The 14,413-nt window shown below is 44.4% G+C and overlaps 2 protein-coding genes across 7 annotated transcripts in view; one reads left to right on the forward strand and one right to left on the reverse strand.

The window, feature by feature from the left end:
* UBP1 (upstream binding protein 1) overlaps window positions 1–12,036 on the forward strand; it is a 59,015-nt gene extending 46,979 nt beyond the window's left edge. For all 3 annotated transcript variants that reach the window (XM_066246104.1, XM_066246105.1, XM_066246106.1), the window contains 6 exons: window positions 351–444; window positions 3,524–3,614; window positions 4,350–4,465; window positions 6,781–6,923; window positions 7,568–7,619; window positions 10,298–12,036. In XM_066246104.1, coding sequence (XP_066102201.1) covers window positions 351–444; window positions 3,524–3,614; window positions 4,350–4,465; window positions 6,781–6,923; window positions 7,568–7,619; window positions 10,298–10,335 — 534 coding nt within the window. In that variant the 3' untranslated portion in view covers window positions 10,336–12,036. The remainder of the gene's footprint in view (window positions 1–350; window positions 445–3,523; window positions 3,615–4,349; window positions 4,466–6,780; window positions 6,924–7,567; window positions 7,620–10,297) is intronic.
* The window catches only part of FBXL2 (F-box and leucine rich repeat protein 2), a 42,029-nt gene continuing 39,103 nt past the window's right edge, over window positions 11,488–14,413 (reverse strand). For all 4 annotated transcript variants that reach the window (XM_066246109.1, XM_066246108.1, XM_066246110.1 and 1 more), the window contains one exon: window positions 11,488–14,239. In XM_066246109.1, coding sequence (XP_066102206.1) covers window positions 14,132–14,239 — 108 coding nt within the window. In that variant the 3' untranslated portion in view covers window positions 11,488–14,131. The remainder of the gene's footprint in view (window positions 14,240–14,413) is intronic.

Below are 14,413 nucleotides of genomic sequence, written 5' to 3' on the forward strand. Positions count from 1 at the left end.
GGGCCCTGTGTTTTTAAGGCTCTGACAGAGCCCCACTCATTGTTCAGGTCACCAGTAGTCAGACCTAGGCTAGTCTTGGGTGTTCTTTTTGTTTGTTTTTTTTACTTCAAACATGGAGGATTTTTGTGTTCTTCTTTAGAACATACTAGTTCAAATGCCATAGAGATGTTTGCCTGAAACCTATGTGTTCTTATTGAACAATGTTGCCCCATTAAATTTAATTTCTAAATTAAAAACAATCATGATAATTGAAAAAAAAAAAGAAAGAACATGCAAGTAACCTGGGTGTTGTGGGTTTTTTTTAAGTTTAAATAGTTTCTTCTATTTATTTTAATTTTCTTTGTTAATAGCAACTTCAGCCTTCAGCGACAACCCAGGAAACACAGCAGTGGCTGCTCAAAAACAGATTTTCTTCCTACACAAGACTGTTCTCCAATTTTTCAGGTATGTGTGTGTGTGTACATGTGTGCAGGCATACACAGGTATATTTTATATACTTGCTTCTCTCTGTACTTTTCATTAGCTTTTTTTGTTGTTGTAATTTTAAAGTAATTATAGATTCATGAAAGGCTGTGAGCTGCTGTGCAGGGAAGCCCCGTGTGCCTGTCCCCAAGGCTCCCGGGTGACCTTGCATACTTGCGGTACACCGTCAGGCTCAGGAAGTGGAGCCCACTGCAGCGCCACCTCCCGGGCCTGGCTGCCCTCGTTTGTGTACAGGCACATACCCTCCTGCACAGTTTTTCACTAAGTGTTATTTTGAAGTAATTTTTGCTTTACAGTAAATTGCAAAGATAGTACAGAGGTGTTCCAGGGTATAGCGTACCCTCACAGAATTCTTGTACAGTATCAGAACCCTGTACTTGACATTGGTGCACTGTGCGCACAGTTCTGTCATTTCTCACACGCATAGATCCGCACAGCCACTGACGGCGCAGAAGTGCGCTGGCACAGGGGTTCCTTTTTGAAACCCCCACTACCAATCCTCTAGTCCCTGCAACCAGTAATCTGTTCTCTGTCTGTGATTTTGTCATTTGAAGAAGTTAAATAAATGAAATATAATACAGTATGTGACCTTTTGAGATTGGCGTTTTTTTCACACTGCATAATGCCATTGACTCAGTCTGAGTTGTGTGCAGCAGTAGTTTGTCCCTCTATTGCTCTGTAGTGTTGCACGGTATGAGCGTGCTCAGGTGTGGTTTATCACTCTGAAGTGGAATGTTGTACAGTAGGTTAAGAGAATACGTAGTGGAATTTTACAAGTGCTTCATCGGGTGGTGCAGTAGGAAACATAGAGGGACAGTAAGAGATACAGCAGGTGGGAGATTTTCCCCAAACATATTTGGCCCTGGGATCCTTTTCCTACAAAACACTGACTGACATGTCCTGGCCACCAAGTCCTGAGAAACGCTATCCTTTGCCCGCCTGGCTGTGGGGCCAGGACAGTGCAGCTGGAGCTCTTTAAGAAGACAGAACGTGTGTGCACGTCCCCGGCCTGGGGAGGCTTGACTGCACAGAGAACGTGGCTTCCTTTGTGTCCGTTTACTGCAGTGCTTGTGTGATGGTTAGCCGTTCTTGTGTCGTCCTTTGTCTCTCTAAAATTAAAGGACTGGATGGAAGTCATGCTTCCAGCCACATTTCTGTATGATTAAATAAAACCTCTTAGCTGTGGAAAACAGGAAATTTACAAATTTCATTGTGTGGGATAAAGAAAAGCATCTGTACCCCCCATAAAGACAGATGAAGAGTGAAACCCATACAGAAGCTGTTGGAGCCTGACCAGGCAGTGGCGCAGTGGTTAGAGCATTGGACTGGGATGCTGAGGACCCAGGTTCGAGACCCTGAGGTCGCCAGCTTGAGCATGGGCTCATCTGGTTTGAGCAAAAGCTCACCAGCTTGGACCCAAGGTCGGTGGCTCAAGCAAGGAGTTACTTGGTCTGCTGAAGGCTCGGGGTCAAGGCACATATGAGAAAGCAATCAGTGAACAGCTAATGTGTCACAATGCGCAACAAAAAACTAATGATTGATGCTTCTCATCTCTCCGTTCCTGTCTGTCTATCCCTATCTATCCCTCCCTCTCTCTGTCTCTGTAAAAAAAAAATGAATAAATAAAATTAAAAAAAAAAAGAGGCTGACTGTTGGAACTGAGGGAAGTCCCAGGTTTGCCTGTTAAATTAGACAGATACGTATCTCCACCTAGAGACTTCTGAGCTCTTTCCACTGTGACCAGTGGTCACAGGGCGTGGCCTCTTCACCCTGAGCCTCTGGGCAGTAGAATGGTGAGGAATTGAGTTCATGCTCTCTGCCTCTTGAGCATCACATTTTGAAAAAGGTTGTGCAGTGAATGTCCAATTCTGTGGAGGGGTTCAGGATGTGCCCACACCCACCTTTGGTCACAGCTGTGAGCCCTGTTTTCAGAGGCATGTAATGAGTCCCGATAGGTTAAAGGGCCTGTCTTTGTTGAACTGACTCCATCAGTGCTCGTGTCTCAAGAAATGTGCTCCTCTGGCCTCCATTTCTTTTACGAACTATTAGGCTCTCACATTCAGAGCCTCAACAGTAGAAAGATAACCCCATCACCTTGTTATGTAGGTGAGTGGATATTTGTCCTTAGGTGAGAGGATTAAGGCTAGTAGATTTTGGAAGTCATGCCTTAATCAGAGAGGGCATCTTAATTCTCCCAATACAAACTACATCTCGAGTCTTAATAAAAGGAAAAAACAAGATTGTGGACACATTCAAACAGAAAGTACAGGGTAGAATGTGACAGACTCCTATATAACCATCCCCAGCTTCAAAAATGACCAACCTTTGGTTAGTCTTATTCTTTACCACTCCCTCCGCTTTTCTGTTGTATTGTACAGCAAATCTAGACGTGTCATTTATACTTACCAGGCATTTGTGGGAGAGAGCTTAAGGTATAACGTGCAGTCCTTTGCCCTGCTTCACCTTACATCAGGCCGCTCTGACAGCTGTTACAGCACGGTGGCCACTCACTGCATGTTGCAGAAGGAGGCCGGTGTCTAGGTGTCCTACCAATTCGTGTGTGACTTTAGGCAAGTTCCCAAAACTCTGGGCTTCCATTTCTTCTTTTTGTAAAATAAAAGATTGGTCTGAATGATCTCAAAGTAATAAATTATCTGGGGTCAAAACTGTGTTTACCCATACAACCCTCTACACGGCCAAAATAGTGCAGGCGGTGACACCCTGTCCTGGGGCAGACAGTCCTGTCAGCCCCACTCGTCCACCTGATTGACCAGCTGCTGGGCATAGGCTCCTTCACACAGGATGTGGAAGAGCGAGCGTTTTTCTCCGGCTCTGAGAAAGGGGCGGGAGTGGGGTGATGGGTGTCTGTGTCCTTACGTTATGTTGTTTACAGGAGACCGGGATGGTTTGTGCATGTCTGTGGGTGTAGTCTTGTGTTTTCGTGTCATTTAACTGTGTAGAGACAGATACCATAAAGCAGCCAGTCCTGCTGGCTCTTTTTCCATTTCTTTGAGAAGACTCTCTTTATGCTGTTCTCCAGGTGCTGACTTATTAAAACTGACAAAGGAAGACTTAGTACAAATTTGTGGTGCGGCCGATGGAATTCGGCTCTATAACTCACTGAAGTCAAGGTAAAAGGCCGCGTTTAAAGGACTGTCTCGCTTCCTCTGTGGGAGTTCGGGCAGAATGTGTCCCCACACTCAGCGGGCGTGTGCCTGTGTGCGCTGCGGAGCACAGGCAGCGCCGTGCTCACGAGAAGACTGTTTTGTGTACACCTTCAGGGCAGGCCCAGATATGATGCGGGCACTCATGAGGGCAGAGGTAGACTGTAAGACTGGTAGCAATGCACATGGGCAGTACTGAGTTCTTGAAGACGACTGGGTTTGTGGCCAAGAAAACAAACTTCTCATTTAGGTGAGCTATACAGAATCTATGGTTTTCAAGGTCATATTACTACTAAACACTTACTTAAAATGTAAACTCCTAACTATGAATTAAATGAAAGAACCGTAAACTGCTGGCTTTTAAAATTTACTATCATTGCTATTTCTAGACTTGTGTGAGAATTCCATTAAAATTGAATCATACTGACTTTAAATTGTTGACTTAATCTTGAAACTTAAATTTACCAGCATCTGACAGACCATCTCAGTGGTTTAGAGTCTGGATCATCAGATTAGACCACCTGTGATAGTTGGTGTGAGGTGTGTGTTTTTATATTTTTATTAGTAAATTATTTTGCATAATGAAATAACACTGTCAAGTTCTTATAAGGAACTAGCACTTAGATTCCTGTAGTTGTCAACTGTACGTGTAGGGAGGCAGCTTCCTCTCCCGGGCTCACGAGTGGCCTCTTGTGATTACAGGTCGGTTAGGCCCCGCCTAACCATCTACGTCTGCCAGGAGCAGCCGGGCAGCTCTCCGCTGCAGGGGCGGCAGGCTGCCGGCAGTGGAGCCGAGAACGACAGTGGGACAGCCTATGGTAGGTACTGAGGGCATCCCAGCTTCCCATCTCTCTCTGGTGCTGGGGCACACACCGGAAGGATCTGCCTAGGACTTTGAAGGACTCCTGTCCATCAGGACCAGGGAGTTGCTGAAGCGGGAGTCTTGGCAGCATGAACTCGAGAGCCGCGGCTGACCTTGGGGACTTCGGCCGCAGGACAGACAGCGCTCTGCTTTTACATGGCCCTGTAGGCCAGAATACTTAATGAGGGAAGGGCGAGACTGAAGGCTTGGAGATTTGGCTGCCTTTTTAAAAAAACCTCAGGTGCAGTGATGAATATGACATTGGTATCTTGGCAAGAAAGCAGGCTAGGAGGGTTTTTCTTTCTAACCATTTTGCTGACTGGGGGAGAAAACCTATCACATGTGTACAGATGCACCTGTGCAGTGCTGACTGCAGGCCTGGTCTCAGACAAGCCTCCGGCCAGCATGGTGAGCTCTGTGGTGAGTCGGTGTCAGGTCCTGTGTCATTGTAAATATACTGTTGTCATCATCCTTGCATTGGGAGGCTTCGCTATCCTGCAGATTTCCTTGATTATATAATGAGAGTGTTGGATGGGGGCAGAGACCAAAACCCTGTACCCCCTCCCCCAAACATGGTCCTTGGAAGAAAAAAAAAAAACGTGTGTATTCTCATTTGTGAAGTGGGTGTGTGGTAATCTCTCCCCTCTTTCCACATTCCGAAGCAGAAGGCAACATTCAGATCTTTTCAGGGGAAATGGACAAAGAGGCAGTTGCCTGCTCTAATTGGGCTAGAGCTCTGAAAGCTACTTTGTGGTTTGAATCTTACTAAAAACTCCCAGGAAAAGCATCACTGCTGTGAGCTCTCCCATTTGGGGTCATTTTCAAAATGAATATAAAGAGGATATTTCAAAATGAATATAAAGTGATAAAATATCCCCTAATTTTTGTGAGCAGTATACTTGGAAGGTGTGCCCTCAAACATGCGTGTTTGCCTGACCAGGTGGTGGCACAGTGGATAGTGTCAGACTGGGATGCGAAAGGACCCAGGTTTAAGACCCTGAGGTGGCCAGCTTGAGCGCGGGCTCATCTGGCTTGAGCAAAAAGCTCACCAGCTTGGACCCAGGTCACCGGCTTGAGCAAGGGGTTACTCAGTCTTCTGAAGGCCCGCAGTCAAGGCACATATGAGAAAGCAATCAATGAACAACTAAGTTGTCGCATCAAAAAACTGATAATTGATGCTTCTCATCTCTCTCTGTTCCTGTCTGTCCCTATCTATCCCTCTCTCTGACTCTCTCTCTGTCCCTGAAAAAAAAAATCCCAAAACAAAAACCAAAACATGCGTGTTTGTCAGTAGGCATATGAAAAAATGTTTAACATCACTAAACATCAGAGAAATGGAAATTAAAAAAGGGAAAAAAAAACAAAACATGCGTGTTTGTGGAGGTGTGTGTGGAGATACTGGCAAATTTAACCCGAACGCAGATCAGCAGACTTTCTGTTAAAGGCCAGGCAGTCAACATTTTGACTTTGCAGACAGCTCTGCCATTGTAGTGTCAGAGCCCAAAAGCCTGGCTATGTTCTAATTTGACCCTGCACCCTGATTACAGTTTCAATTTCTAAGCTTTTCATAGTCTATAATTGGCAAGGGTTACTATACTTAATAAATACACAAGAAAAAACCCTCACTTGGGAAAGCAGAGTTCTAGCACCGATATTCCTGATGAGAACCTGGCTTGAGTCACTAGTAACCGAGCCGGCCCTACAGGAATCAGCCCGGCTGCGGGATCCTGTGTTCAGGACAGTAGTTGGGCTGCCTGGGACCTTCTGTAAAGTAGCAGAGGCTTCACTGTCCACATCCTTAGCTTTCTTTTTGCGTGCTATCTTTTTAATTTTGCAGGGAAGGAGAGACGACTTTTATTCCTTAAGAAAAAACTCCCAGTCATAGGATTAATGAATCAAAAACTATGGCCTTTTTAGGTTTGTTAATATATGCTAGAAACTCATCATTTTTTAAAAGAGCTTCCTTCAGATACAATTTATACGCTCTAATACCCTCCCATTGTGAACACATAATTCAGTGATATTTAGTAGATGTACAGTTCTGCAGCCGTGACTACAATCCAGTGTAGATCCGTTACTCCAGAAAGAGCTCCGGGGCTCATTTGCAGTCAATTCTGTTTGTTTTTAAGAAAAATTAAAACCTCAGATCCTTTTGTACAAAAATTACTGTTAATGTTTATATTTTTAGTACTTTAAAAGTTGTGATCTTCCTGTAGGTCCAAGTGGGAAACAAAGATTACTGCTAAAATGCTGTTATCTTTTTTATTTCAGTTTATCATGCAATCTACTTGGAAGAAATGGTTGCCTCCGAAGTTGCTAGAAAACTGGCGCTGGTGTTTAATATTCCTTTCCACCAGATTAACCAGGTTTACAGACAGGGTCCCACGGGTATTCACATTCTTGTCAGTGACCAGGTAACTTAAGTTGGCATGCCCGTTTGCTTCCCCCACTCCACTGGTGTTTACTTCTATACGTACCACTGAAGAACTATAGAAAAGTTCTGTGACTTCTTTTAACAAGTACTCAAGAAAATCATTTCAGAAAGTTAGGGATCAAAATTTGTAACAGTTTATAACCAAGTTTCAGGTATCCCTGTCATATAAGGACTACAGACCACAGAGAACTGTGACTCACCTCCACTCTTAATTCAGACACTCACTGGGAGTGGGGGGGCACTGCAGGTTAGTGGGGCTTTGACCCTTTTATGGAGAGAGGCATTTGATGTGTTTTCCTTTTGTCCACTATTTGATGACTAATTTTAAAAAACAGTGACGTTAGAAACACAGTATTCCCAGGATCTAGGCGGAATGCTCCCCAGTGGGTCAGCTGGCACTGACATGACCCTGGAGGACCACCACGAGCTGCCGCCGCCAGTGCGCAGGTGTACATTTCTACCGCCTGACACTGCATTCAGGAAGTGCCGTTTGGGCCGTCATGTCCTGTACTTGTGCAGCAATATGGATATTGTGACCATTTTCCTTTACTTACTAATTTTAATCTTTTTAATCAGTCACAAAAAGACAGTTGGATCTTAACTACCTCTGCTTTCTCCTTCTAGATGGTTCAGAACTTTCAGGATGAGAGCTGTTTTTTATTCTCCACAGTAAAAGGTACATTGAGTGTGTGCATGTGTCTTAAAATGCTGGAGTTGTGGGAAATAATGTGTGCCTGTAGTCAGTGCTCATCTTGTGTTTACTGTTGAAATGCTGGCTTTGCTAATTTTAAGAAGAGTTTGAAAAATGAATCCAGAGAATATTTCTAATGGTTGTAATAGAAATTAACTGCCAACACAGATGAGAAGTCAGTCCTAGATGACTGGGGGGAACTCTCAGTTTATTCAACCAGCGTTTCACTGAGCACCTTTGTCAGACCTCGTACTTGTGGTGCTAGAAAGGTCTTGAGCAAAACAGTCCAAGGAGCCCTTACTCCAGAGGGTGAAGCAAACCTGAGTGGCCCTCAGATGCACATACACTATATTAGATACTATATAACTAAGTGATCATCCTGATAAATCTCATAAGATGGGTCACTTTTAAAATCCATTTAGCCATCCTATGTCTTTTTATTGCTGCATTTATAGACTTTATTTTTTATTTTTCTGAAGTGAGAAGTGGGGAGGTAGAGAGACAAATCTGGCATGCGCCCGACTGGGATCCACCCGGCATGCCCACCGGGGGGCGATGCTCCGCTGCAACCCGAGCCATTCTAGCACCTGAGGTGAAGGCCATGGAGCCATCCTCAGAGTTCGGGCCAACTTTGCTCCAATGGAGCCTTGGCTGCAGGAGGGGAAGAGAGAGACAGAGAGGAGAAAGGAGAGGGAGAAGGGTGGAGGAGCAGATGGGTGCTTCTCCTGTGTGCCCTGACCGGGAATCAAACCCGGGACTTCCAAACACCAGGCCGACGTCCTACCGCTGAGCCAACCAGCCAGGGCCTAGACTTATAAAGTAATTATTGATAAGTATGTACTGATTGCCATTTTGTTGATCCTTAAAAGTCTGTAAGAAGGGCCTGACCAGGCGGTGGCGCAGTGGATAGAGTGTCGGACTGGGATGCAGAGGACCCAGGTTCGAGACCTCAAGGTTGCCAGTTTGAGCGCGGGCTCATCTGGTTTGAGCAAAAGCTCACCAGCTTGGACCCAAGGTCACTTGCTCGAGCAAGGGGTTACTCAGTCTGCTGAAGGCCCGCGGTCAAGGCACATATGAGAAAGCAATCAATGAACAACTAAGGTGTTGCAATGCGCAATGAAAAACTAATGATTGATGCTTCTCATCTCTCTGTCCCTGTCTGTCCCTCTCTCTGACTCTCTGTCTGGGGGGTGGGAGGAGAGTCTGTAAGAAGGGATTTTAAAATGCAAAATTAAAATGTAGATGGGCCTGACCTGTGGTGGCGCAGTGGATAAAGTGTCTGACCTGGAAACACTGAGGTCGCCGGTTCAAAACCCTGGGCTTGTCTGGTCAAGGCACATATGGGAGTTGATGTTTCCAGCTCCTCCCCCCTTCTCTCTCTCTCTCTGTCTCTCCTCTGTCTCTCCTCTCTAAAAATGAATAAATAAAATTAAAAATTAAAAAAAATAATAAAATGTTAGGTTAGCACAAAGGCTGCACCTTGAAGGGCAGGATGTCACTGTCACCCTTTCTTGGGAGTCACTCTTGAAGGGAGTAGCCCAAAACTGCTGAAAGTTCGAGTTCGCCTTTGGCCTGATGTGCTGCGTATTGTGTCAGCTCGCATGGAGGGCTGGGTGTTGACTCTAAACTGGTTCCCTTTTTCTTTTACTCTCACAAACAGCTTCACCGTGATCCCATCTGCTTGAAGCAATACAGTTTTTCCTCTGCAAAGCTCACATTTAAAAGGGGGCATTCATACTATAATTAGTTGCATGGTAGCACTCTGTGAAGTTGAGGACAGCCCTCTCTCAGGCAGCACAGGGCAATCCCTCCAGTCTCTGTGCCATTTCTCAGATTTCCATCCACGTGACAAAATTCCTTTGTTCCTTGATGAATGCCTGTACTGCTTTCCCCCACTTCCTGAGACACGGCCCTGCTCCGCACCTGTACTGCTTTCCCCCATTTCCTGAGACACACAGCCCTGCTCCGCACCTGTACTGCTTTCCCCCACTTCCTGAGACACGGCTCTGCTCCGCACCTGTACTGCTTTCCCCCACTTCCTGACACATGGCCCTGCTCCGCAAACTGGGGCTCATGAGCCACATGCGGCTCTTTGGCCCCTTGAGGGTGGCTCTTCTACAAAATACCAGGTGCCGGCGCTACTTCGATAAGGAATGTACCCACCTATATAGTTTAAGTTTAAAAAATTTGGCTCTCAAAAAGAAATTTCAATTGTACTGTTGACTAATGAGTTTGCCGAGCACTGCCTAGGGCATAAGGCAAAAGTAGTGATATAGGTTTTAAATGTTTCAGATATACTCAGAACTTATTTCCAGAAAGGTTGGCTAAAGCCTCAGTCTCCGTCCGCGTGGTGCAGAGCTGGCTGTCCCGCCCGGCATGGGGCTCTCGCTGCTCTGCCCGCAGCCCCCTGCTGGAATGGGCAGGGCCTGTGGGTGCTGGGAGCCGACAGCAGGGTGGGCATAGTGTCTGACGAGGGTGTGCACGGGGAGTTGCCCGAGGGGGCAGGAGTGCAGCATGGTCATCAATGGTCCTTGTTTTTCATTTATTCGAAGGGAACCTGTGTAGTGGGGGAGGAGCTTATAGATTTCTGTGAGTTTTCAATTTAATCTTTATTTTCCTAAGTCTGGCTAAAAAAACTTATGTTCTCTTTCCTTTTTCTGCAGTTGAAAATAGTGGTGGTATCCACATCATTTTGAAATGATGTCTAATACAGTTGGAACTATATTCAGTACCAAATAAAGTCACACTTAAAAGTGTGTGAAGACTGAATCCAAGAAGTCTTGGAATTGGATTTTACTGTATGAAATGTTTCATATTGAAAACACAAGATGACCTTTCTAATGAGCTGTATGAGAGGCGAATCTCCTCACTGTCACTGCCATAGCCAAGCGTCCTCGTGGGAGTGAGCACGTCGGGACAGCAGGCTGCCTGCCTCTCTGGTGGAGGCCCGAGACAGACCTCCCAGAAGCGGCCTCTTGTCTTTTTACACTGTATGCGGTTTGGAAATGAATGTAAAAACGTCTGTGGGCATTTACCTTTCTGTGCCAGTCCGGCCTTTATTGCCTGACCCTTCTGCTGACCGGGGGCTGGGGACAATGCTGTTGTGCAGCCAGCACGGGGTCTATCTGCGGGGACGTGGGGCGCTGAGACGGTGACTGCTGGGCAGGTAAGAGGCGGGGCGCCTTCTCAGAAGAAATCATGTCTAAGGCGTGCGTCACCCGTGACCATGCGTTTGGGGAAGAGCCATGTGGGAGGACGGGCTGGAAGCAAGCTGCATTATCAGAGTACCTTGGCAAGAGGATCAGCGTAAATCCTAATAGGTACAGAGACTTCTGTGTTTCTGCTTTGTCACAGATTTACTGAAAAACTTCTTGCTTCTGCTTCCATTTTTAGCATTTTGTTTCTGGTTTTCATTTTTGAAACCCCATTGCCTTTTAAGCTTACGTGGTTTTCTTTCTCTTTTTCCTCCATCCCTCTGTCCTCCACTGCCCCTCAGCTCACCCTGCACCTTCCCCTTCTTAAAATGTTTAAAGCCTTACCCTGACATTGGAATAGTGACCTAAGCAGAAGAAGTCGAGTTTCTGATTAGGTGTTAAGGGGTCTTCATTATCAACAAGTGGAAATAATTCTTGGAACACTAGACATCACAAATCAAACACTAAATTGTACCGTGAAAATTCCTTACACTTCTCAGATACTGAGCTTTACAATCATGAGTAAACATTCTAATGATTATTTAGAGGCTTTTTTTATACTCCACATAAATTTCTTTTTCTATAAAGATTGCCTCTTTCACAAAACTGAATGCTTGCCTACCCGTATGCTTCTCAAAGGGAACCCACTGTTTTTGCAATTTTTCCTATCTTTATCTCTTCCCTTCACCCAAAGCCTTTCCCAAAAGTCATCAGCAAGCATTTTGAGGCCTGTGGTGTAGCACGCCTACTTTATTCTTAAACTTCAATTCCACTTTAATTAGAGCATCTCTGCCATTTAGCAGGTGTCTTGGTTTTGAATGTATTATTTGATCCTTATATTTGTGGGACAGAAATAGGAATGAGTCATTTGGAATTTAAAATCTCTCCTAGAAGATAAAACTACTTGAGTGGGTAAAAGCTTTGACACTTTTTGTTTTATTCATAAAGGGAGTTGTCTGATACAAAGAAGCACTGTGGCTAAGTATTTCCATCTTTGGTTTTAAAACATCTGTAACTCTCATAGATCATAAAGTAGGAGAGCCTTCCTTTCTGTCATCTCCCCTTTGCTTTTGTATGACCCATGTTTTCTGTACCAATCACTTGGGAAAGGAGTGAGCTTCTATAATTGTTTTAGTTTTGCTTATCTATTTAGCATTCCTTTTTGAGTCTCAAGATTTATGGAACAATAAATGTCATATAATGCTGTGTGCTACTTTGAATTCCTTATCAGGTTTTAGAAGTTGGATAAAAATAATTAAAAGCTCATCAGACTTGAAATTACACCAAGTGGTGTTGAGCAGTAGTCTGTCCCAGTGAAACAAGTTAAATTATGGCACCAGCAAATTTGCTACTTTGTTTTCTTTTTTTTTTTTAATAGTAGGATGTATACATTTCAGTATAATAAATGTTTCCAACTGTTTTGCAAACCTGTGTCTCATTTAAAATCCAAGTTCCTGCCGGTGTCACAAGTCATAGAGTCGAGAGGCCCTGTGTACACGTTCTGAGTACACACCAGTCCAAATGTTAAATAAGAGGCGAGGCCTGTGTTGTTTTCTCAAAGCTCATGCAACTGAGGATGTGTTATTCCAGTAACTTCTACACCTGAAGCAGATTTTCTTTTCAGAGGTTCCCTTGTTTTGTGAATGAGGTCATGGGTCTTGGAGCAGTGAGTACAGTAGCTGTGATGGGTTGTGTCCTGACTCAAGAGGACCCTTATCATTTACATAAAACAGAAACTATATAATTCATAATCACTAAAGCACATCTATGTTATGTTTTATTTAAATAGCGTCCTGCATCAGTCATTTCTCCCACTCCCGGTGGAACAAATGTATATTTAAGTAACTGCTGTGGTATACACATTATTTTTAGACCAGTGAATACCAGAGTATATCATAAAGCAGTAAAATTGTCAGGACTTAAATGCTTATTGTGGTAATCCCAGTTAAATTGATTTATGGGGTTGTATATATTTGTGCCCTCTCTACCTAGAATGCAGCTGTGGCACTGTATCCTAAATGCTTCTAAAACTTTTCATCTAGTCATGAGAAATGAACACTGTTCCTGGTGTGTTTGTTACTCCAGCTTCTCATGATCTCCGTCAGCTGCCATTAACACAAGGTCACCATGAAGGTGGTGTGATGGGTTCCTGGTCTTTAGTAAGATCACAAATGTGAAGAGCACAGGCATAAACTAGATCATCTTATCTGATTTGAGATAACATTGGGAAGATCTTGAATTTGGAAAATCGTTTTGCTCAGATAAATCTGCCATAGATTATAGCAATAAACCCTCTGACTTAGGCATTGTAGTGGATTATTCATTTTTATATTTTGAATCTAAAAGGTGCCAACACTTGACTGATCTGAGTTTTAAGTGTGTAAAACTTTTGAATAGTCTGGTGTAATTTGATTTCTAAAATTTTAAAATAAACTTGGGAAAAAACCACACCCATTCTACATGCATCCATTCATTATTTTTAATTGATTATATTATAGGTAACGTAAACCTTTTTCAATTCTATTGCTTTAAGGTCCCCCAAATTTTGTGAGATATGACATGATTAGCTTTTCTCCTGTAATGAAACTGTGCTATAGCATATGCCAGAACTTAAAATTTCCAGTCAAAGCAACATGAACTCGGAGTTGACTTTTTCAGTTTTTGGTTTTTTGGTCCCCAAAAGTGTATATGACAAGTTACAGAGGTGAAGACCCTGCTCCGCCCAGTTTAGAGTCCTCATTTCTTTGGTGTCTCATGGAAACTTCTTAACGTGTCTTCCACATAAGTCTCTACATATAAAACTATCAGGTATTATGAATTTGCAGTATAGTCACTTTGATAAAGTTGCTATTTAATCTTCAAAGTGGAAAAGTCCTGCTAATCAAAATGGAATCATTGTGGATTAAAGTAGGCCACTCTGAAGTATCAGGTAGAAAATCAGCAGCTTGTTTTCTCTGCTCAGTTTGTGCTAACACTGGTGGTCTGTCTGAGGAACGCCAGCAAAGCCGAGGACAGGACTTTGTACCTAGGAGAGCACACCCCCCTCAAGGACGCAGGTTTCTTGCAGTCCTGGCTGCACTGAGACCACTCTTGCCACAAGGCTTTCGATTTGATTGCATCGCAGCAGAATAAAGGTGACAGCTATCACCAGAGTTACTACAGTCCCTACAGAAGTCTTTACCTGTACGTGCCTTTCCAGTGGAGAGTCAGCAGATTGTGGTGACGGCGGCGAAGGTGGGGAAGACTCGGGTCTTCTCTGGAGGAAGGGACAGCTCCTCGTGCAGGGGGCCCGGGCAGCTGCTGTCAGAGGATGACACAACACCTGCACAGCCGATGCCCACTTCCTCCCACTGCTGTCGGGGGCGTGACAGGCGCGAAGTAGGCGTGGACTTTGACATGAGGGAGTTGCGCCTGGAAATGAAGCCGAATCATCGTTAAATGCTGATGGTTTTGGGGTCACAGGCACAGTCCTAAAGAAGCCCATAGCTCTCCATGTAGAATCAGCCTCACTTTACTATTAGGCAAACAGTCAAGAATTTCTGGGGTGGGTTAGAGCTCTTCCTGTTTATATAACACACCCCCCGT

This window comes from Saccopteryx bilineata, chromosome 10 (genome assembly GCF_036850765.1).
Source record: "Saccopteryx bilineata isolate mSacBil1 chromosome 10, mSacBil1_pri_phased_curated, whole genome shotgun sequence".
Taxonomy (NCBI): domain Eukaryota; kingdom Metazoa; phylum Chordata; class Mammalia; order Chiroptera; family Emballonuridae; genus Saccopteryx; species Saccopteryx bilineata.